At 35.9% G+C, this 23,583-nt stretch overlaps 1 protein-coding gene across 1 annotated transcript; it reads left to right on the top strand.

Moving 5' to 3' along the window:
• The first annotated feature begins 2,480 nt into the window (after nt 1-2,480).
• On the top strand, nt 2,481-4,192 carry LOC114416059 (protein MAIN-LIKE 1-like). Its single transcript, XM_028380934.1, has 6 exons — nt 2,481-2,578; nt 2,690-2,855; nt 2,957-3,031; nt 3,234-3,332; nt 3,483-3,614; nt 3,707-4,192. The coding sequence occupies exons 1-6, from the start codon at nt 2,481-2,483 to the stop codon at nt 4,190-4,192; spliced, it is 1,056 nt and encodes a 351-aa protein (XP_028236735.1).
• Nucleotides 4,193-23,583: the final 19,391 nt, after the last annotated feature.

Genomic DNA, 23,583 nt, shown 5'->3' with positions numbered 1-23,583 from the left:
AAATCTTTTCATTTTGAGGCAAGGCTTGATCTTGAAGAAATCTTAAATCAAGGCTTTGTTTGTTGAAACAATCTTGTATTAATCTTGAAGCAAAATGAGCCTTGTTTGATTCTTCTTTTGACATCATCAAAATCATGTATACATACATTCACAGCTTGTAGGCCTAGGATCTTCTTCATCAATGGATTCCTTTGCTTCTTGGAAGATGAATGGCAGCGAAATGGAGAAGGAAGAGAGAGAGAGAGAGGAGACGCCACTTCAAGGAGAAGATGAGTCTAGAAGAAGCTCACCACCATAGGAGGCCATGGATAAGAGCTTGGAGGAAGAAGGAGATGAATGAAGGGAGAGGAAGAGAAGAGTACGAAATTTTGTGCTCTAAAAGAGCTTTGAAATCTGAAGTATAATATTCAAATGATCAAAGTTCCAAAAAAATGCACACACATGACCTCTATTTATAGCTTAAGTGTCACACAAAATTGGAGGGAAATTTGAATTTCAATTCAAATTTCACTTGAATTTGAAATTGAATTTATGGAGCCAAAATTTCACTAATTATGATTAGTGAATTCTAGTTATGTTTCAGCCCACTAATCCAAGATCAATTCCAAGATTCTCCACTAAGTGTGCTTAGGTGTCATAAGGCATATAAAGCATGAAGGACATGCACAAAGTGTGAGTATATGATGTGGAAATGGGGTGTGGTAAGCAAATGCTCACCTCCCCCTCTAAAATTTAATTGGATTGGGCTTCTACCAATTCAATTAAATTTATTTCCAACCACACACATCAAATATTCACTTAGTGCATGTGAAATTACAAAACTAGTCTAGGTGCCCTAAAATACAAGGGCTGAAAAACCTTATATTTCTAGGGTACCCTACCTACATTATGGAGCCCTAAATACAAGGCCCAAAAATAATGAAACCTTAATCTAATATGTACAAAGATAAGTGGGCTCATACTTAGCCCATGGGCCTGAAATATTCCCTAAGGCTCATGAGAACCCTAGGGTCTTCTCTTGCATCTCTGCCCAATCTACTTTGAGTCTTCTATCCAATGCCCTTGGGGGTAGGATTGCATCAGAGTGCCTCTTCTTCTTCAGCGAGCTCCATTCTTCCGTTCTTCATCGAGGTAAGCTTCCTTCTTCCATTCTTCTTCTTCCATTGCTTCCATTGTTGAATGCTTAAGGTCATCCGCAGTAGAGATAACTTAGGACCGATTTGATCTGCATTAGGAACCTAGTTGATCTGCATCAGGATAGACAATCCGCATTAGGGTAGATGATCCATAGTAGGTAGATGATTAGGTTGATCCACAAGTTGGCTGATCAAGTTAATCCATGAGCTTCATGCGGATCAAGTTGATCCGCATAACTTGTGGATCAACTTGATCCGCAAGTATAAATTTAATTGAAGGAAATAAACACCACTTGCCATCTTTGTTTGTATGTTATCAAAATTACTTTGCTGAATATTGTCTGAAAATTGCCATGTTTGTCTTTGACTCTTCTTTCTTGGATCTTGAGGAGCTATTTAATTAACTAGATATGAGTTTAGGAAACCTAACAAACAACACATAACTACTTCACCCACTTGTGTTTGAGCCTTTCCACCATCAAAATGCTGAGTGAAAGTTCCAACACTAAACCACATGCTAAATATAGGGTTATTCACAATAATCAAACTTAATTGAACTCACATATTCAAAGGTGTATAGAAACTAAACCAAATATTGAGATTCATATTATGGAGTTTATAGGAAATGGTTTTTCAACACATGCTAAATTTAGGGCAAAAAAATTGAACTGAATTGAATATGACATATGCAAAGGTGCATATAAATTAAACCACATATTGAGAGTTTGTCCCAACAGATAGATACCATTGGTGCACAACATATTTACTAGAAACCAAATAAAGCATACAACTCTAAGTTGATAAGAGAAGATCCTATAACCAAAGTCAGTCAATAGTGTTTGCTATAATTTGCAACTATTTAAGATATTGACACAATAACCAACTGCCAAAGGTGGATAGAAACTAAATCAAATATTGAATGTTTGATTCGATGGTCTTAATATGGAAACATATTCAATACAATGTGCAAAGTAGACGTAGCTTGGAACTAGCTATAAAAGAGAGCAACTTTGATCAACATTGTATTAGACAATTAACTTTAAACAAAACATGATATTGCATGAAAGCATGTTAGCATAACAAATGTAATACAAGTGCAATCCAATTTAAATATGTTAAAAATATATAAATATCTACACTTATGTATTTCTTGATTCTAATTCATATTCATTCATGTCAAAACTATTTATACATGTGAAAAATTTATTGCTAAATGCTTACGTGAATTATGACATCTTCCACAACTAAAGGATTAGGCCGTGTATCTATGAGCAACTTAATCTTCTTCAAAGATGCAAAATTACACACAGACATAAAATTTCAAAATTTCAAATTTTGCAGATCATGGTTAAGATTAGAGGATTAGGTCATGCATTAGGTAGGGTTGTTGCCAGAGGTCTGGGGAGAGGAGGGGATGGTGATGATACTGATGGTGCTCCCCAGTGTCGAAGGCCGACCACATCGGCACGCAGGCGACGGGTACCAGTCATTATTGACGATGTTGTGCCTGCGGACTCACCTGCAGTACCATAGACAAAGGTTGTTGTATCTAGGAATGAGCCCATAGTAGATGTTGTCGCCGGTGCAGAGACTAACACACAGGATACCGATGCACAGGATATTGGGGATGAGCCGGAGGGATTTCCTGGTGGACCCAGGGACCCATCAGTGCTTACAGAGTATGCTGACCATGTTGCGGCCAGCGTATGGTCTAGACAGGTATTCATAATATTAAAGTTAGTTAACTTTAACTTTTTTTATTTATTGATTACTTATTCACGTTTTTTGAACAAATTGTGTTCCTTTGTACTTCAATTCAGGAACGTCCTGAGTTGAAGTTATCCTTCCGTGGGAGAAAGGTGCATCTCTTAGGCAAGCCTATTCCTACAATTGAGGTCATGGTTGTTGGGACAGGATTAAGTCCTTTGATCGCATGTTCTATTGACACTGCGATCGGGACTTATATCCTCCTTTGTTGAGAGGTGGCACCGGGAGACTTCTAGTTTCCACCTTCCTGTGGGGGAGATCTTGATCACACTGGATGATGTCGAGACTATTCTCCATCTATCGATTGTGGGCACACTGCATGACTTCCAGCCTCTACGCACCGACGAGGCGGTGCTGCTCTTGGTTGAGTTACTTGTGGTCTCACCAGAGGTGTCCATCGCCGAGACAGGCCAATGTGGCGAACCATACGTACGCATGCAGTGACTGCAAGACATATACCAGAACAGATGTCAGACGCAGCACTGGACAGCTGCCGCTCGCGCTTATCTTTTTCATCTTTTGGGTTGCACTCTCTTTGCTAATAAGAGTGCAACCCTTGTTCATGTCGTACACTTACAGGCCCTGCGTGACCTCACTCTTGCTGGGCGGTATGCATGGGGAGCTATTGGGCTCGTCCATATGTACGATCAGCTTAATGATGCCAGTCTCAGCACCAGCCGACAGCTTGCTGGTTACATCACCTTGTTACAGGTAATTAACATGTATTTCATAATTTAATTACAATAATGTTTTAATAAGTGTATATTTAGTTAACATGTATGATTTTCATGTAAACCCTGTAGTGTTGGATATACGAGCACTTTCTGTCAGCTGCGGAGTGCAATGCTGATTCGGACTATGATGAGGTTTCACCACGTGCGTGTCGGTGGATTACGACAAAGAAGACTGTGAAGAAGGTGTCTACAGCTACGTACAGGCAGCGCCTGGATCGTCTACGGATCCCAGATGTCTGCTGGATGCCATATTCAGAGCACCGACCTGTGGAAGACTTTCATCCGATTTCGTGTTTCTCTAGACAGGTCCATTGGGGGCCTGTTGTTGTCAGATATAGACCGGAGAGGGTTGTGCGCCAGTTCGGCTACTTCCAGTGCATTCATGCACACCATATCCATCCATGGGTGTCATATGATGACATAGACGATACATGGACGCACTACTTAGACCATCTGGTAGCAGCAGGTGATCTATGTGTTGTGTCAGGTCAGTGTGCGCCAGACTACATTGACTGGTTCTTCTGTATTTCTCATCCATTCATGATCGTGGCATAGCCATCAGATCCTCCAGCAGATGCACCTCAGGTCCTAGAGTCAGATATCCCTTAGGTCTTGGATGATCCAACCAGGTTTGATGTCGACGAGCCCAGACATGCAGTGGTAAGTGTTACTATATGGTTAAACGTATGAAATTTCATTTACTTCAATTTTTCAATACTAATTTGTCTAATTTTTTTATTTTCTATTTAATTGGAGGCTTGCGATGCGATCACCGAGAGGTTGGAGCGTCACCTTAGCCTCAAGATTACATGTGGTCATCAAAGAATGCCTCAAGATTACCCGAAGTGTCACCCGGGACCGCATTGTGTACGTGAGGTCTCGACGTAGGCACCGCATAGATCAACTATAGTTTCTTTACGCATTTCATATTGATATTCGATGTATATACATTTCTTGTACTTGACCACATTTTTGTTTTTTACTTAACATTTTGTATATTTAAAGTTATTTTTGTTTATAATATTAGTGTTAACGTTTAAGTGTTATTTTTAAATTACTTGATTCCAAATTCATTTGAATTTCGTTGAAATAGTATCACTGTTACGTTTAACTGAACATTCATTAGGATAATATTTAATTTACATAAACAAAAGAGACATAAAATAAAATTAATTATTTTTTCAAATGGATTTTAGTTTGTAAATATTTTTTTGATTGGTCATGACTCAAATAAATAAAGCTTCAAATTGTAAAAAAAGAAATAAAGCTTCAAATTGTAAAAAAATGGCCTTCAATTTTTAAAAACATGTCTTCAGCACACTTATGGATCAAGTTGATCTGTAAGTAATTCACAGATCAACTTGATTTGTGTTAGTTGATGAATACGACTAACTTTTGTGTATAAAACTTGTGTATATTGTATCAAACTTCTCCAATTTATAGTTTTTTTGTAATACTATAAGTACTTTTTGTTAAATATAGGTAATAGATAATTTATACTTTTGTTTTGTGCGTTTAATAATCAATATCTCTCAATTTCAGGTTAAATAGGAAACTTTAGCAAAGTGTTGTTTTTCACTCTTTCGCTAAACCAAGCTGCTAGCTTAGCGAGCATTCGCTAAGCGTGCCGCTCAATGGCTAAGCGTGCCACTCAATGGCAAAGCGCGAGGAAGAATCCAGAAGAAGATGAGCTGCCAGGTTCGCTGAGCGCACTGCTCCAGGTCATCAAGCGCACCGCTTCAGCTCATCCGCTAAGCGAGAGAAGTGCGCTAAGCCAAAAATCACTAACATGCGCTAAGTGATCGATACATGCGTTAAGCGCACGAGCACCAACAAGGCCACTTATTTAAGCCTGAAATCAAATTTGCAAAGGGAGTTTGGAGTTTTTCTTGAAGAAGCCTCTGCATGCACAAGAGTCTGGCCTTGGCTTGAAGATTTTGCATGTTTAGGAAGTTCTAGAGAGAGAAAGGTTCAAGTTCCAAAGAGTTCTGAGAGATTTTGCTGTGTGAAGATCTGCAGAGATGCGAGTTCGAAGCAGAAGCCAGTCAGAGAACATGAGATGAGTTTGTGAGTGATTGTGAGATCCTAGAGGTGAAGGAGACATCCTCACCACTTTTGTTTTTGCAGTCTTTCATCTTGTTCTTCTCTTTGATGTAAAGGAGGTTTCTGGCCTATGGAAAGTTAAATCCTCTGTTGGATCTTCCCTGTAGGTACCTGATGTAAATATATTTCTATCTATGTAATGATGTTTTGTGTGTTCTATGTGCTATCTGCTTTTCATTCCAGTGTGCTTTTACCTTGATCACGTAGATGCATGCTTTGTTAGGGTCATTCAACAGTGGGAACTGGTTTGATTCTAAAGTCCTTGGTAGTACGGGGCTAAGTTGTTGTGCAATCACGAGGGATCGGGATACAAGAACTTAGTTGCGTATGTGTGTCTTAATGCGGTCTTGGTTAAGTTTAGTCTTACAAGAGGGATCTGCAGACGAGGCTTGATCAGGACTAGGCTAGGCTATCATGAGGAATCGGGGTCTAGCAATCCAGGAGACAACATAGGAACGCATGAGCATTGTTAAATAGAGAACATCCTTTTTAGCATCAGGAACCTATGAGGAAGACCAATGCTTTCTCTACTTGTTTTTACACAGTATTTCTCTTGCGTGATTTTATTTCTTTTTGCCTAGATAGTTTAAATACCTGTTCATAACCACAATCATATTTTCATACCCGATGCCTATTTATCAAAATAGCTTGCCAGATAACACAAGTTCCTCGAGAGTTCGATACTCGGTTCTTACCGTTTTATACTACTTGTGCGATTCGGTGCACTTGCCATTCGCGAACAAGTTTTTGGCGCCGTTGCCGGGGAACTTGTTTTTATTTAGGAAGTTAGCTCATTTTTAGGTGTCTATTCCTTATTTGTTATTCTTTGATTGTTTCTGTGAATATTTGTTATTTAATTTATATTTATCTTCTCTTATTGAACTGGATAACCACTGCTCTGTTAGTACTGTTTATGCATAGATGTCTTATAGGTACTTTAGTTCCTTTGGACTTAGAAATAGAAGCTACACTAAGAAGGAACAGGGCTGAGAGGAGAAGGAAACTGTTGCAAGATAGAACAGCTGCGTCCATTCTTGAGGAGGAGACTCAATTTTATGATTCATTATCACCTGATTCACCATCATCAAGGGAATCCGCTAATCAACATTTTGAAACTGCTACCATGGCAGATGAGCATGAACAGAGGACTACCCTTGAGTACTATTCAAGTAGCTCTGTACCATAATTTTTCACTAGCATTACACATCCGGAATTGCAAGCGCACAACATTACCTACCCACATTCTTTGATCTATCTGATACAAGGGAATTTATTTCAAGGATTACCTAATGAAGATCCCAATGCACACTTGGCAACATTTATAGAGATTTGCAATACTGTTATGATTGTTGGTGTACCAGATGAAGTTATCAGACTCATCCTTTTCTCATTTTCACTAGCAAGAGAGGCCAAGAGGTGGCTCCACTCATTCAAAGGCAACAGTCTTAAAACCTGGGAAGAAGTGGTGGAAAAGTTCCTAAAGAAGTACTTTCCAGAATCTAAGACTGCTGAAGGGAAGACAACAATATCTTCATTTCATCAGATCTCTGATGAATCCTTGAGTGAGGCATTGGAGAGATTTAGAGACTTACTAAGAAGAACTCCCACCCATGGATTCTCCGAGCCAGTCCAACTGAATATGTTCATAGATGGGCTGAGACCACAAACCAAGCAATTTCTAGATGCTTCTGCTAGGGGAAAAATAAAGCTGAAAACCCCAAAAGAAGCAACTGAGCTCATAGAGAACATGTCAGCCAGTGATCATGCCATTCTGAGGGACAGAACCCATCAACCCACAAAGAAGAGTATATTGGAGCTAACATCACACGATGCTTTGTTAGCACAGAACAAGTTGCTATCTAAGCAACTTGAGATCCTAACGGAAACACTTGGTAAGCTGCCAACTAAACTATCAATTGGACAACCTATACATTCTTCTGTTTTGCAGGCCACAGGTTGTACCATGTATGGTGAAGCTCATGAGACAGGCCAATGCATCCCCACTGAAGAAAACACTCAAGAAATTCATTTCATGGGGAACTAGCAGAGGCAAGCGTACACTCAAGGAGGATTTTTAGGCTTCCAGCAAGGTCCTTATAATCAGCAAGGACAGTGGAGGACACACCCTGGCAACCAGTTCAATAAAGACCAAGGTGGATCCTCAAACAGGACAATTCAACAAGGGCCTAACATCTTTCAGAGGACAACTAAGTTGGAAGAGACCTTAACTCAGTTCATGGAGGTAACAATGTCAAATCATAAGAGTACTGAGTCGACACTAAAGAACCTTGAAGTACAGATGGGACAACTGGCCAAGCAGATAGCTGACAAGTCATCAAACAGCTTTGGAGCAAATATGAAAAACAATCCTAAGGAGGAATGCAAGGCTGTGATGATCAGGAGTAAAAGGTTTGTGGAAGCTGAGGATGAAGAAAATGTGGTAGACAAGGAAAAACTGAGTGAAAAGACAAGTGTTGAGATTAAGAAAAATGATGTAAAGGGTAATGGGAATCAGGAAAAAGGGAAGAAAATAATGGTCCAGAATAAAGAGATGGAGGACCAAGAAAAAGAAAAAAGAAAGAGAAAAAGAAATAGAAAATGAGAAAAATGAAAATGAAAAAAATAAGGTTGTAGAGAAGAGTAGAAGTGAAAAGGTTGTGGACAAAGGTGTGGAAGTACCATATCCTGTGGTGTTTTCCAAGAAAGAAAAAGATCGTCATTTGGCAAGATTTTTGGATATTTTCAGGAAACTGGAAATAACCATGCCCTTTGGCGAAGCTCTGCAGCAGATGCCACTCTACTGTAAATTTTTTAAAGATATGTTAACAAGGAAGCATAGGTAAATTCATCAGGAAAACATCATAGTGGAAGGAAATTGTAGTGTTGTAATCCAAAAGATCCTTCCACCTAAGCACAAAGATCCTGGGAGTGTAACCATTCCTTGTTCAATAGGAGAAGTCAATGTGGGAAAGGCTTTGATTGATCTGGGAGCCAGCATTAATTTGATGCCACTCTCCATGTGCAGAAGACTGGGAGAGTTGGAGATTATGCCCACTCGAATGACTTTGCAATTAGCTGACCGCTCCATTACCAGGCCCTATGGAGTGATCAAAGACGTGTTGGTCAGGGTAATCTTGGGAAGGTCGTTCATGTTGATTACAAGCTGCATAGTTGACATGGGGAAGAGAAAGCTGGAGTTATGTTTTGAAGACTAGAAAATTGATTTCGACTTGTTTGTGGAAGACAAGCATGCTCCAGAACATAATGTTTGCTTGCAGGTAATGGGAGAAGGTCAAGAGGTTCTGAAGGTGAGAACCAAAACATGAGATTGCCCAGAGAGGTAAAAGTTTCAAGCTAATGACGTTAAAGAAGTGCTTCCTGGGAGGCAACCCAATTTTAATCTTTGTTATCTTTGTTTTTCATCCATTTGATCATTAGGAACTTGCTTAATAATCTTTACATAGAGCATATCAACCTCTCTTTGAATGTGAAATTAAGGGTTTTAATTTCTTGAGGAAAGGACTAAGTTATAACTTAGAAAATCTTTTTGAAAAACAATCATTTTGCTAAGTGCAAGCCTCGCGCTAAGTGCATCTTTGTTCATGCACTAAACCACGAGTCTTGAGCACTTAGCGCCTAACCCTTGCATCTAAGGCTGATTTGGTCCGCTAAGCTGGCCAAGGTTGAGCTAAGCTAACTTCGATTCGATCTGAATTCAGCTAAGCTTCAGCCTGATCGCTAAGCGACAGCTTATCAATGGCTAAGCGGGACCTATTGTCACCAAGCGCAATTCATTACGGCCATAATTGAGGTCGATGATGCTAAGCGCCAGTCATGGCAGCTAAGTGAGATTCATTGCGGCAATATGAGCGCTAAGCGAGAACCTCTCAGCTAAGCGCATGCTCCTCTATACTTAAGATGCATTATTTTAGCTAAGTTGGCCAGAGCTAGGCTTAACGAGAGTTGCAGCTTTTCTAATCTGCAGACCTCGCTATGCGGACTTACTCTCACACTAAGCCGAGTTTTTGTTAAACAAAATCAAATTTGAAACGACGGCTAAACGCACGTTCGCTAAGCGAGTATGGTTAAGAAACCACACATCTCTCTTACTTGCTTAGCGTAATGGTCCGTTAAGCGAAAGTATCGAAATTGCTTAAGTAAGTGTAATAGCAGTTACACTCACATTTGCCAGATTACAGAAACCTCGACTCTGCATTCTCTCTCTCCAAAAATTTGCACATTTTGCATTTGTACTCTCTTTGTTCATTTTCGACTTTGAAGCATCATTTTGCATTTGTTCTACAGTAAGTGCGCTTAGCGAGTTCATCAATACTCATTGTATATAAGCTTTATCTGAAGAACTCGCTAAGCGCACTTACTGTGCTAAGAAAGTTCATCCTTTGAGGATGAACATTCATCCTCTTGCTGAACTACCTATGGCTAAGCGAGGCTGAATCGCTAAGCCCAGGTAACTTAACCATTTATTTTTGTGATAGTCGTGCGCTAAGTTGAGCATTCCTGAGCCAAGCGCAATTGGTTGTGGCATCCGCTGAGCTAAGTGAGCTAAAGCTCCCATAACTTAGTGAAATTTTTGCTCAGTTTAGTGCCGCTAAGCGAAGCTTATTCTTGGCTAAGCTCAAATCCATGCGGCTAACCTTAGGCTTAGCGGGCTCCTCGCTAGCTAAGCCAATTTTTCAAACATTGGACTATAGCAATTTCCGCTAAGCGGCACTCCTGTGTCACTAAGCCCAGTGTCATTTTTGTGAAGGCCCGCTAAGCAAATTATGTCTCGCTAAGTGGCCAATGTTGTTTTTAGTTTTATTTCTTAGTTTTTAAAATTTGAATAATTGTGTCCTAATTAATTGTTTGATTCCTTTATCTACAGATGTCTTCCAGGAAAAGAAAGAGTGGAGGTTCAAGGCCAACCACTCAATATGATACAAGAAGATTCCACTCTTTTGAGGCTTGGACCAGATATACTAACAATGTGTTGGGAAGACACATATTAGTTGAGAGGAAAGTGGAAATCTATCACATAGAGCTGGATGAATTCAAGGGCGAGCTGGAGAGGCGTAACTTTCACAAGCGCCTCACCAACTTAGCTGATAGTAGCATTGACCTCGCATTGGTGAAGGAGTTCTACACCAATCTCTACAGTCCTAAGGGGCCTTCAACTAAAAAAGTTAGAATTCGGGGCCACTTAATAAGGATTGATGCAGACAGCCTCAATGACTTTCTAGAAACACCTGTGGTGCTTGCTAAGGGTGAATCTTTGGCCGCCTACTCAAGATACTGTAGGATGCCTACTGACATTAGAGAAATTGAGGTTGCACTGTGCATACTTGGCCGAGGGTTTATTTTAAATGTTGAAGGTCACCCAGGGAAGATCCTCAGAAAAGACCTAACCACCCTTGCTCAGGTCTGGAGTGTTCTATCTTACTCCAACCTGGCTCCAACCTCCCACACATCGGATCTGACTATGGATCGAGCTAAGTTAATCTTTAGCCTAGTTACTCAGCTGGACATGAATGTCGGAGCCCTCATTTCTGGGCAGATTACTTCTATGGCCCAGTCTAACTCCTCAAGACTCGGATTCCCTGCTCTTATCACAGCTTTATGCAGGACCAAAGGAGTTTCCTCCAAAAGTCTTGTCTTTGAACGTCTGAACCTGATCATTAATTTGCCCTACATAAGGAAGAATTGTTGGAACCCTGATGATCCAACAATTATTATTAGAGGGGCCAAAAGACCAAGGGCAAGGTCAGCTGAGACTTCTTCTACTTCAGCAGCTCCTCCTCTAGCTCGTATTGTAGCAACTCCTTCTACCCCACCTCTTGTAGATTTTCAACGTTTCGAAGCCATGCTTCGAAGCATACATCAGGGGCATATTATTTTGTTGCAAAGTCTCTAGCTGGTAGCACCTCCAGACTCCATCCCTATAGTAGAGCAATTTAATGAATGGGTTGCCTGGCTAGGGACTCAGCCTCCTCCTCACAGGGACGACGAGGATCCCGCCGCTCAGGTACCACATCAGCCATCGGATGAGTCATCAGAGTCTTCCACCCCTGAGCCCTTGATCAGGAAAAGGAGGGTAGTTGTAACTCAGGAAGTCGCAACCACTCCTGAAAAGTCTCCTGAGGCCACTCTAGAGCCTCCGACACCAATGGCAGATACCACTTCTCCACATCAAGCAGCAGATCCTTCAACGCCTGAAGTTCAAACCACCCCAGTCCTGTCTTCAAACACCTCTCCTATAGCTACTCCTGTATTGCATTTGATTGACAAGGAAGAGGTTCAGACACAGGACACCCAGGACCAATCACAGGATCTTTAAATTCCTGTTGATTTTTTTTTTGTGCTTTTTGATCTATTAGTATAATTATGGTTTTAGTACATTATTTACTTCTTGTTAGTTTTATATATGAATAGTTAGTATGCTTATCCTGAAGCATCTAGAACAGTTTAGCTTAACTTTTGTTGACATAACAGTGAAACACTTTTATCTTTTAGTGAAAATGGTTGTATCCTTTCATTTTGAAATGAATGCATGATTTTGATGGAATTTGGGTTTCCTTTCATGAATTTGAGCAAATGTGCATGTCAAACAAAGAAAGAACAAGAATGCGAACTTGCATTTAGAATTGTTAGTCAGTAGACAAATTGATTGTGAAAGAAAAGCTTGAACCAAAAACCGGTGAGAGTGTGACCTTAAACTGTGAGTGAACGACTAGCTGTGAGTAATAATCTTTGCATGAATCTCTGAATTTTAGTATGAAATGTATAACTCAAAGCATGATGAAGGCCATGATTGTACATACACAAGCTCTCTGACCAAATAGCTTACCTTGAATGATACTTATATCTTTTGCTCCCGTGTATAAAGCTTATTGATTTGTCATGAACTAAACCCTGAACTTTAAATGATTATCTCCTAATACCTTGTTTAGATTCTAGGAGAGCATATGGTTCAAGACAAATTTACTCTAAATTTGGGGGAGAAAAGTTGAAAAGAATGAAAAGAAAAAGGTTAAGCATCAGCACACACAACAAATAAGTTGTATGTAAGAAAAAAAAAAGAAAGAAAAAATAAGTTGTGTTGTAACAATAAGGTCAAAAGCAACTTAAGAAAAAGGAATAGTGAGAAGGCTATTTGTACAAAACAAGAAAAGATCATTGGGATTAGTCTAGGACTTGTGCTCTCTTAGAATCTAAACCTTTGAATCCTAGAAAACCAATGAATTTTTGTAGTCAAGCCTCACTACAAGCCTGAGAAAGTCCTTTTGATTCTGTTTATACATTTCTGACTTGATGGCATCAGATGAAATGCAAAGACTGGACCTCCTGTTAGTTGTTATTAATGCATAGCTTAAACACTTGTGCTTGAGTGAAACAGTAGTCGTGAGACTGTGGTTTGAGCTACTTTCCTTGATATTTGTCTTATGATTAACTTCATCCAACTGTATAGTTCACATTTTGTTTTCCTCTTTGTCTAGCTGCATATTCTGTGAAAACAAGTGATAGGTACACATTGCTTCATCTTTCTCATCATGCAATCAATAAATTTTGATGCATACACCTTTGTACATGAACACTGCATGTTTTACCACTTGAGGACAAGTGAGCTATTCTCTTTTGCTTGAGGACAAGCAAAACTGTAAATTTAGAGGAGTTGTTAGTTGATGAATACGACTAACTTTTGTGTATAAAACTTGTGTATATTGTATCAAACTTCTCTAATTTATAGTTGTTTTGTAATACTATAAGTACTTTTTGTTAAATATAGGTAATAGATAATTTATACTTTTGTTGTGTGTGTTTAATAATCAATTTCTCTCAATTTCAGGTTAAATAGGCAACTTTAGCAAAGTGATGTTTTTCACTCTTTTGCTAAGCCAAGTTGCTGGCTTAGTGAGCATTCGCTAAGCGCGACACTCAGTGGCTAAGCGTGGTGAAGAATCCAGAAGAAGATGAGTTGTCAGGTTCGCTGAGCGCACCACTCCAAGTCATCAAGTGCACCGCTTCAGCTCATCCGCTAAGTGAGAGAAGCGCGTTAAGCCAAAAATCACTAATGTGCGCTAAGCGGTCGATATGTATGCTAAGGGCACGAGCACGAACAAGGCCACCTATTTAAGCCTGAAATCAGATTTGCAAAGGGAGTTTGAAGTTTTTCTTGAAGAAGCCTTTGCATGCACGAGAGTCTGGCCCTGGCTTGAAGCTTTTGCATGTTTAGGAAGTTCTAGAGAGAAAGGTCCAAGTTCCAAAGAGTTCTGAGAGATTTTGCTGTGTGAAGATCTGCAGAGATGCGAGTTCAAAGCGGAAGCCGTTCTGAGAACTTGAGATGAGTTTGTGAGTGATTGTGAGATCCTAGAGGTGAAGGAGACATCCTCTGAGGCGCTACCGAATTGCGACCGTAATCGACTTGTATATATTTCTTTTGTTTTGTGCATCTTGATCTCCTTCTTCTAGCATCAGAAATCCCATTTTTCTTCTTGTAAAGTAAGTTTTAAACGTTTATCAATGCCGCAAGCTATCTTTAAAAAGGATTGAAGGTTAATAAGCAAAACCAAAATAAAATAAAATTCTTCATTCATCAAATATCGCTTGAGGTCGTTTCAAGGTCCAACGCCTTAACAATTCTCTCCGCTGATGTAGCTCCATGTGGAGCTTGTTGGCCTTGGATCTTCTTCATCAATGGATTCTTTTGCTTCTTGAGGTCTGATTGCAGTGGAATGGAGAAGGAGAAAGATGAATGGAGACGCCACTTCAAGTAGAAGATGAGTCTAGAAGAAGCTCACCACCAGAGGAAGCCATGGATAAGAGCTTGAAGGTAGAAGAAGATGAATGAAGGGAGAGGAAGAGAAAAGCACAAAATTCAGTGTCTCTAAAGAAGTTTGAACTTTGAAGTTTAATTCTCAAATGATCAATGTTGAAAAAATGCACACACATGACCTCTATTTATAGCCTAAGTGTCACACAAAATTGGAGGAAAATTTAAATTTCTATTCAAATTTCACTTGGATTTGAAATTGAATTTGTGGAGTCAAAATTTCACTAATTATGATTAGTAAATTTTAGTTATGGTTCAGCCCACTAATCTAAGATCAAGTCCAAGATTTTTCACTAAGTGTGCTTAGGTGTCATGAGGCATGTAAAGCATGAAGGATATAGACAAAGTGTGAATATATGATGTGGCAATGGGGTGTAGCAAGCAAATGTTCACCCCCCCTCTAAAATTTAATTGGATTGGACTTCTCCCAATTCAATTAAATTTATTTTCCAACACACACGTCAAATATTCAGTTAATACATGTAAAATTACAAAACTAACCCCAATACAAAAACTAATCTAGGTGCCCTAAAATACAAGGGTTAAAAAATCCTACATTTCTAGGGTACCCTACCTACATTATGGAGCCTTGAATACAAGGTCCAAAAATAATGAAACTTTAATCTAATATGTACAAAGATAAGTGGGGTCATACTTAGCCCATGGACCCGAAATCTACCCTAAGGCTCATGAGAACCCTAGGGCCTTCTCTTATATCTCTGGCCCAATCTACTTGGAGTCTTCTATCCAATGCCCTTGCGGGGTAGGATTGCATCATCCGCTTTTCATCAAACATCACTTGAGGTCGTTTCAAGGTCCAACGCCTTCACAATTCTCTCCGCTTTTTAAAGTTTAAAACATCGTTTCAAGGTCCAACGCCTTAAACAACTTTTGTTCGCAATTAAAATCAATCTTTCAAAAAACATAAAATCAATGTAACACACAAACTTTCAGACTTAAAGAACTACGTAGGTCTGAATTTCTCATCGCACCTGAGGATACGTAGGAGCAAGGGCAACACCCTTGTCGACCCCAAAAAAAATATAAAAAGGGAAAATACACAATTTTGAAGTCATGCTTTCGATTAAAGGTTGTCATCCATTGTGATGGGCGTGTGGGGTGCTAATACTTCCCCGTGCATAAACAACTCCCAAACCTTCATTTTCAAAATCCGCAGACCTTTGTCTATTTAGTTTTTCTAATGTTTTCTTCGAACAAACGTTGGTGGCGACTCCACGCGTTTTCTTCATGAGAAGATGCACCTTTTACATTTCGCCTCGCCCTCTCTTCGAAAGGTAGGTTACGACACTATTAATTAGAAAAATGCCTAATTTGGGTTAAAAACTGTTTACTGTAAGACAATGGAGATTTTCTTTGTGGTCCTGGTTGGCTTGGTTAAAGAAATCGAAATATGTACAGCAGCCAAGACTTTCTCACATGAATTAGATCCATCACTAGCAGTAGCAACATTATTGTTAGCCAATCGTTGATCGTGTTTCAACAAACTCAAAGCTCTCCTATACGCGTCAGCAACACTTTTATAGTTATCAGCACATTCCGCAATGGCTGGAACATATTTTGTCTTCACCAATCCCTTAATTAAGTTCTGCCCTTCACCAATCCCTCAATCAAGATAAGATAGTCTTCTGCACCCTCGATTTTGGGACCTGCTCTTAGAATGTTTGTGCATTCGGTATGGATTTGTTTACTTGGGATTTCGTTGCATACTTGGCCAATTAGGTCACAACCATCATCACCAAGCAACACTCGATGACCATGGACTCTAGGCATTTGTTAGCAAAGAAGACTGAGCAACGAGGATCAAACAAAGGGTAAGCAACCGTGTTAAAGAATTCATCTTTTTGTTGCGGTAGGTGATAGGGAGTAAATTAGTTCTTCAAGGCATTGAGTTCTTTTCATAAGCTTTCTCACATTCCCCAATTAATGCATTACTATATTATTATATTAAATATTAAATTATATTATAATCTTGCGTACATTTTAAAAAATAGACAAAAAGAGTATATTTTTAAGATTTTAAAGATCAAAACAATATTTATTATTATTAATTATAATAATGCAATTTGTTCTGTTATAAGAGATAATTAAAATAACATTAATTAGATAGTATTAAACGTATGTTTGACTTTTTTATCTTATTTTTTTACTTAATTAAAAATATAATATTCAAGAAAACATTCTTAATATATATATATATATATATATATTAACAAGACCGTTAACAGATAAAACAAATTAATAAGATAGACCGTTCAATAAGGAAATATTTAATTAAAAAGATAGAAAGTCATATATTCTTACAATATTCAGTAATAAAATCCCTCAAAAATAAGAAAATATTTTCTAATCAATGAATTATTTTTTTGTCCTCCTAGTTTGTCAAATCTATAATTTTGATCCCCTGATTTTCAATTGTAAGGTTTGATCTCCCTAATTTTATAAATTGGTGATTTTTGGTCTCCATGATCGATTATTAACTAATTATAACAATTGTGATTAACAAAATTATTAAATTAATTATTAAAAAATTTAATAAAAATTAATAATCTCTAATCACAATTATTAAAGTCTTTAATAATTCATATATTATGTTGTAAAAATAATTTATGGCAAACCGAAATAATTACTTGCTGAGTCGCGGATAATGTCGCTTTTTTAAGACGTTTCGTGGCACTGCTAAAAATTGTGCAAGCAAACTATCAACCACGAAGTCCCTAGGATAAAACAGTCCAGATCACTGTATAAGATTCCCACTGCACTGAGGGAACCTTTCTAGAATTACACCCTCTTGTATGACTTGAAAAGTCACCCGAAAATATAACTTGAAAAATCACTCTAACAGTCAACCGAAAAATATGACTTGAAAAGTCACTCTAAAAGCCAACCGACAATTTAGTGCGACAGAAGGAAAGAGGGAGAAATTTGCTGGAAATGCATCGACTGAAATATGGGAGGGAGAAAGAAAAGTTGAGGAAATGTTTCTCAATTGGGACAAGAAAAAATGAAGAAATGGACTCTCTATATATAGGAAGTGAAACAGTATTCAAGTGTTTACTCTTAGCGATGTTGGACTTGAAGTTTTTTTTTCTTTTCTTTTTCAAACTTTCACCCATTGTCTCATTTGTTCTAACATATTATTAGATTTTTTAATAATTAGTAATTTTTAATTAATTTATTGTTAACTTATAACTCTATTAATTACAATTATCGGTTAACAATCTATCAGGGGACCAAAATCATCAAATTGCAAAATTAGAGGGATCAAGTGTTACAATTAAAAATTGGGCACGATAATCGTTTGGGGAACTAGGAGGACAAAAAGGCAATTTAGCATTTTTATTATAATATTGTATTTTAAACATATACATAAAATATCAGACTTTAGAATGCAAATATTATAAGAGTTTAATGTCTATGTAATTTACATTATCATCTAATCACAAATTGTCATTTGAATTATTTTAATATATATAAATATTTAAAATAATATATATTTTTTGTCACAACAATTTAGTGTTTTTTTTTTTATTTTCGTCCATGCATTTTTTTGTTTGAATCCTTGTAAGATGTGATTGTTTTGTTTTTTATTCTTAAAGTATTTTAGATAATGTTTTCAAGAGTCAAAAAAGTGTTATCTAAAGTCTTTTAAGGACAAAAAATAAAACAAACACATCTTTTATATTTGAATTCTAAAGCGTGCTAAATTACAAGGACAAAAAATATATTTAAATTTAAGTCTATATAATTATTTCATTTTTTTATATTTGTATAGATCTAAACAGAAGGATATCCTCCTTACCCTAAACAAGACGGTAAAACAAAATAAAAAGTTATGTGAGAGTGAGAGAATAAAATTTAAATGTATAACTAAATATAAATGGTCAAGATTTAATATGATGTGATTATTTAAAAAAATATGTGATTTTTTGACATTAAATTTTAACCTTTCAAATTTAATCATCTTTGATGTGTCATTATTTTCTCATATTTCTTAACCTTTTTCGTCACCGTTTTAATTACTGATTAGCCTTAATTGTCAAATTAATTATGCAGTTTTATCATTTGGGTCTACTTGACTAATTTTGTGTTTTTTAATTTAATTTCAGGAGAATTATAAGCAATTGGGCTTGGATCTGAAATTGGGCAGAATCGGCTTGGACTTGACAATTTTATTTTATTTCGTCCAATTTTATTTTATTTCGTTTTTGGGCTTGGACTTAAAACAGATTTGTAAGTTTTGGGGTTGAGGACCTATATAACAACACCAGGATTTTAGTAGAAGGAGACTGTTGACATAGGAGAGAAATTTGAGGGTTTTGCATTTTCAATTTTGTGTTATTGTTCACGCGCACTGTTCACGTAGCAATCAAATTTCGTTTTCTGCTTCTGCCTTTGAATTCATTTTCGTTTCTGCTGATTAATGGAAGGCTAAGTCTCCTGTGCTGTTTTCTCTTGAAGATCAAGCATAGCTCTCTTTGAGGTTTTGTTATTACTATTGAATTCTAATCAGTTTTTCCCCTTCACCAATTGCTTTGTATTTGTTACTATTAATCCATGCATGCTTAATGCTTGATTAATTGTCTTTGTGCTTAATTTACGTTCATGCTTAATGATCAGTTTCGTTCATGCTTAATGGACATGTGAGAGAGATTAATTGATGTATGTGTTGCTTAATCACATAATGACAGCCTTATGTTAATTTTCGCTTAGTAAATTAATTTTGAGTTGGATTAAGTGGTTGAACTAATTAGGGATAAATTCTCGTAACCTAGGATAAGAGACTTACTTTTAAATCAAGGGGAAACAACATGTTTTAGTTATGTTATTTTCTTACTCAAGTTTGCTTGCTATTTAATTTGCAAAAACAAACAAACCCCCCAATTCGTTACTGTTTTATTGTTATATGTTATGAACGTTTAGTTGATCATTGCTCACTGAGAGACGACCTAGGATCACTTCCTAGATACTGCATTTTTAATGTTTATTTGATTCGGATACGGTCTCGATCAATCTCACTTACAAAAGATATGCTCTATATTTTCAAATAGTATAAGTAATTAACATATAACATAAATCAGTCACACAAAATAAAACATAATTCTTAAATCATTAATTAATTTTTTACTATATCTAATATAATATTCAGGGAAATATTCTTACAATATTTATTAATAAAATCCTTGAAAATAAGGAAATATTTTCTTCTTTTTTTTGGTGAAAAAAGGAAATATTTTCTAATCACTAAATTATATTAATATTTTTATTATTGAGAAGTATATTAATATTTTTATAATATCATATTATTCCTTCTATTTCATAATCCCATTTTTTTAGTTGTTTAAGGTTAATGCACATAGGTCAAGAAATATTTAATGGCAGTTATAGTAAGACTAAAATGTCCTTATATAATACTTTAACCTTTGATGCTTGCAAAACTAATATAATGGTGAGTATTAAATGAGAATATTTTGAGAAAAATATTAATTACACTTTGAAATTTGAAAATAATAATTTTTTTAAAAGACTGAAACAACTAAAAAAATAAAAAAATAAATATATATATATATATTTAAGATTTTAAATATATGGATTAAAAGATCAAAGCAATCAACTATATCTATCTATATATTATACAAAACATAGTTGTTGACTATGTTTGTCAATACATGTCACCTTCTGGTAAAGAATGTCTTACTTTTCTTTTTCAAAGTTTAAAATTATAATAAAAAGGGAGGAGTATATTTTTTATTCTTTCCAATTTTATTGATGATATGTCATTTATTTAATTAAAAACAATAAAAAAATTTAAATGTGCATTTATGATAATTATGTAAAGAAATCAAAAACTAAATTTTTAATTACATTTAATTATATAATTCATTATTAATAATATTTTATATAAATGCTTATATAATTTAATTTATTATTATTATATTATATATATGTTTATGATCATTAGAATGTTTAGTTTTGATTATAATTGTTTGAATCTTTATATTTGATTTAACGTAATTCAAATTTAAAAGATAGTTGGAATCACACGCAAATTAAAGATTTAATTAAATGAAAACAAATCAATTTTTAAAAAATTGTGCAAGATATTTCGCCAAATATTATTATAAAGTAATTTAATAAATATGGAAATAAAATAATAGCTATTATTGTTTGAATTTCATAATCTATCCGTATCAATAATATATATATATATATATATATATATATATATATATATATATATATATTATCAGGAATCAATAAATTATAATCACATCTAATTTTTATTTTCCGTTAAAATCAATCAGTTTAATTTTTAGTTTGATATTTCCACGTGAACAAAATCATTGCGGAAAGTTTGAGACAATCTTTGAACTCCGGATTTTGTAGCGTTGATTTGTAAACACAATAAATTTGCCCAAGAATTTCCAGCATTGTTATTAATTGTTGATTAAAAATTAAAAATGGAAATAGAGCATGCAGGATTGTTGAAACCAATTTTTTTAAAGAATAAATAAAATAGCGGGTTGAGACATGGTTGATGATTATGGGAGTGATGAGAAGAGTTTGAAGATGAGTTTTCTGCAATGGATTATAAGGATATGCATTTACAACCTATCAAATATGCACCCCTTATTAATTTTTATGAACATTAACAAAATTGAAATTAATATTATATGAAGGGAGACACTAAGTACGGAAACCATTGCATATTTGGAATAATATTTAGATCAAACAGCTAACATTAAAATTTAAATAACAAGAATAATATCCTTATTAATTTCTATCTAAAAGATATCCTAATTAAGAACTAAACGTTAAAAAAGTAAATTAAGGTATCCTTATTTGGATCAAACTACTAATATTTTTCACATTTTTTTCCTTTACTATCTCCTTTGTTATTTTCAGAAGAGCTGGATGTAGCTAGCTGGGCATCCCATTTTTCCATGGTTTTCTTCAGGGCACGAGTCTTCTCTAATATCAGATCATTATATCTCTTGTCACCCTATAGACAAGAAATAACTTTTTAGCACAACTGCATGAATCAATATATTCTATGATTGAACAGTAGAAAAACTGTTAGAAAATCACAACTTAGAGAAAAGGACCCCGTAATTTACCTTAGGGTCTGAACTCTTTTTACCATCCTTATCCATCTGCTTCTGCTATTGAAATTTCTTTATTCTGGTTATGAAAATTCGTTAGGAAAAGGAGAAACTAAAGAAGTGCAGGGAATAAGTTTTGCACAACATTTTTTTACGAAGTACACAAATTAACAAAACTTAAAATGCTAATTAATGGAGGCAAGAAAATTAGATGAAAAATTCTCACGGAAATTATAGTCATTCATGCATGCATATATTCTATGTTGTTTCTAGAGGGTAAAGATTACGAACCCACTAACTGAAGAACAACCACAAATATTTGTCCACGTGATAAGCAAAACAATAGAAAAACCAAAAAAGAAGAGGGAAGCGATTTTTTTGGTGTGAAAAAGAGAAGGGAGAACACCTCTTTTATAATTAGAAAAGGGTCAGGTTATATCGATAAGGTGTAATAAATAAAATGTTTTAAAAAGGAAATAAAATAAAATATGTTTTAAAAAGGTAATAAAGTTAATTGAAATAAACTTTAATATAATTTTATACGGGTAATAAAATATGTTTTAAAAGGGAAATAAAATTAATCTTCTCTTATTATTAAAGCGAAGAAATTCTCTCTCCTTTTTTACATGCAAAATTTCGCCTAAATATTTATCATATTAAAATATTTTCACTAATCATGCAAATCATGTTAATTAATTATTCATTGCTTTTGCATGTGCGCATAATGCATTAAATAGGCATCGCACAATATTTTATTGCTTATGCTTTTTTTTTTACAACCGAAAAATAGAATATATACTTTTGGTGAAGTTTAAAAATGCCAGTTATTTTCCTGATTGTTGTTGCAATAAGCACACGTTAAAGGGCACTGCACTCCTTTGTCTCGAAGTCTCACTATTGTTGGAAAACAGTTGCGAAGGATCCTCCATAGAAGGTGCTTGATCTTGGGAGAAATTTTTAAGGATCATAGTTGCTTCCAATGACCAGGTACAGCTTGTGATGCATCATGAGATAACATGTTCGTGAGTAAATAATAAGCTGGACGGACTTTACGAGGAAAATCCTTCCCGCTTGGTTGCCCTAGGAAGACTTTATGAGGGATCCACAACAATTCACAACATCCCTTTGTTGCATGGTCAAGTCAAGGTTGGTGTTGAGGAGGTTAAAGATGCAGAGGCTCTTGTTCCTATACCCACTGACGAGGTTACCTTAGTGGGGCAGACACTTAACACCTTCCTTGCTTGGCCAACACATCTTAGTGGGACATTGACAAATGGTCGTCATTCTGCCTAAGGAAAATCTAGTTGTCTGGTTTTGTTCTTTACATAACAGGCCAGACAACTACCTTAAGGGAATAATTAACAGGTCAGTATTGTTTTCAATACATTTTCATTGGCATAACTCAACAACATCAATATTTTAATATTCCTCATATTCAACACTAGTGCTTTGAAAGGACTTGATGATACTCCACAACCGAAATCCAAGGCCGCTGCTAGGTGGATTGTTGTTAAGGTACGTGATTTAAATAAAAGTTCTACTTATATATATTTTATGTGTGTGTACACTAATTGTAGTTAACGTTTAATTAATATCCAAATTTCATTATGTATTTAGTGTAATAGACAAAAAGGAAACACTGAATGTGGCTACTACGTGATGCACTGGATGTCCACGATAATCTTAGGATCTTTTCAGGAATAATTGGGAAACGATAATTGTTTATTACAAACAAATTTGGTTTTTTTATAATTGTTATTACATTATTAATTTATTTTTTTATTTGATCATGTAGTATTTTAATGAAGTTAGACCATTGGAAGCAGAGAGATTCAAGGCACTTCGCATACAATGGGCACAATATTATCTAAAAGTTAGAAATCAAACATAGGATG

This window comes from Glycine soja, chromosome 6, assembly GCF_004193775.1.
Source record: "Glycine soja cultivar W05 chromosome 6, ASM419377v2, whole genome shotgun sequence".
In the NCBI taxonomy this organism is placed as follows: Eukaryota; Viridiplantae; Streptophyta; class Magnoliopsida; order Fabales; family Fabaceae; genus Glycine; species Glycine soja.
Note: the sequence above shows the minus strand (reverse complement) of the source record. Positions and strands in the feature narration are given on the sequence as shown.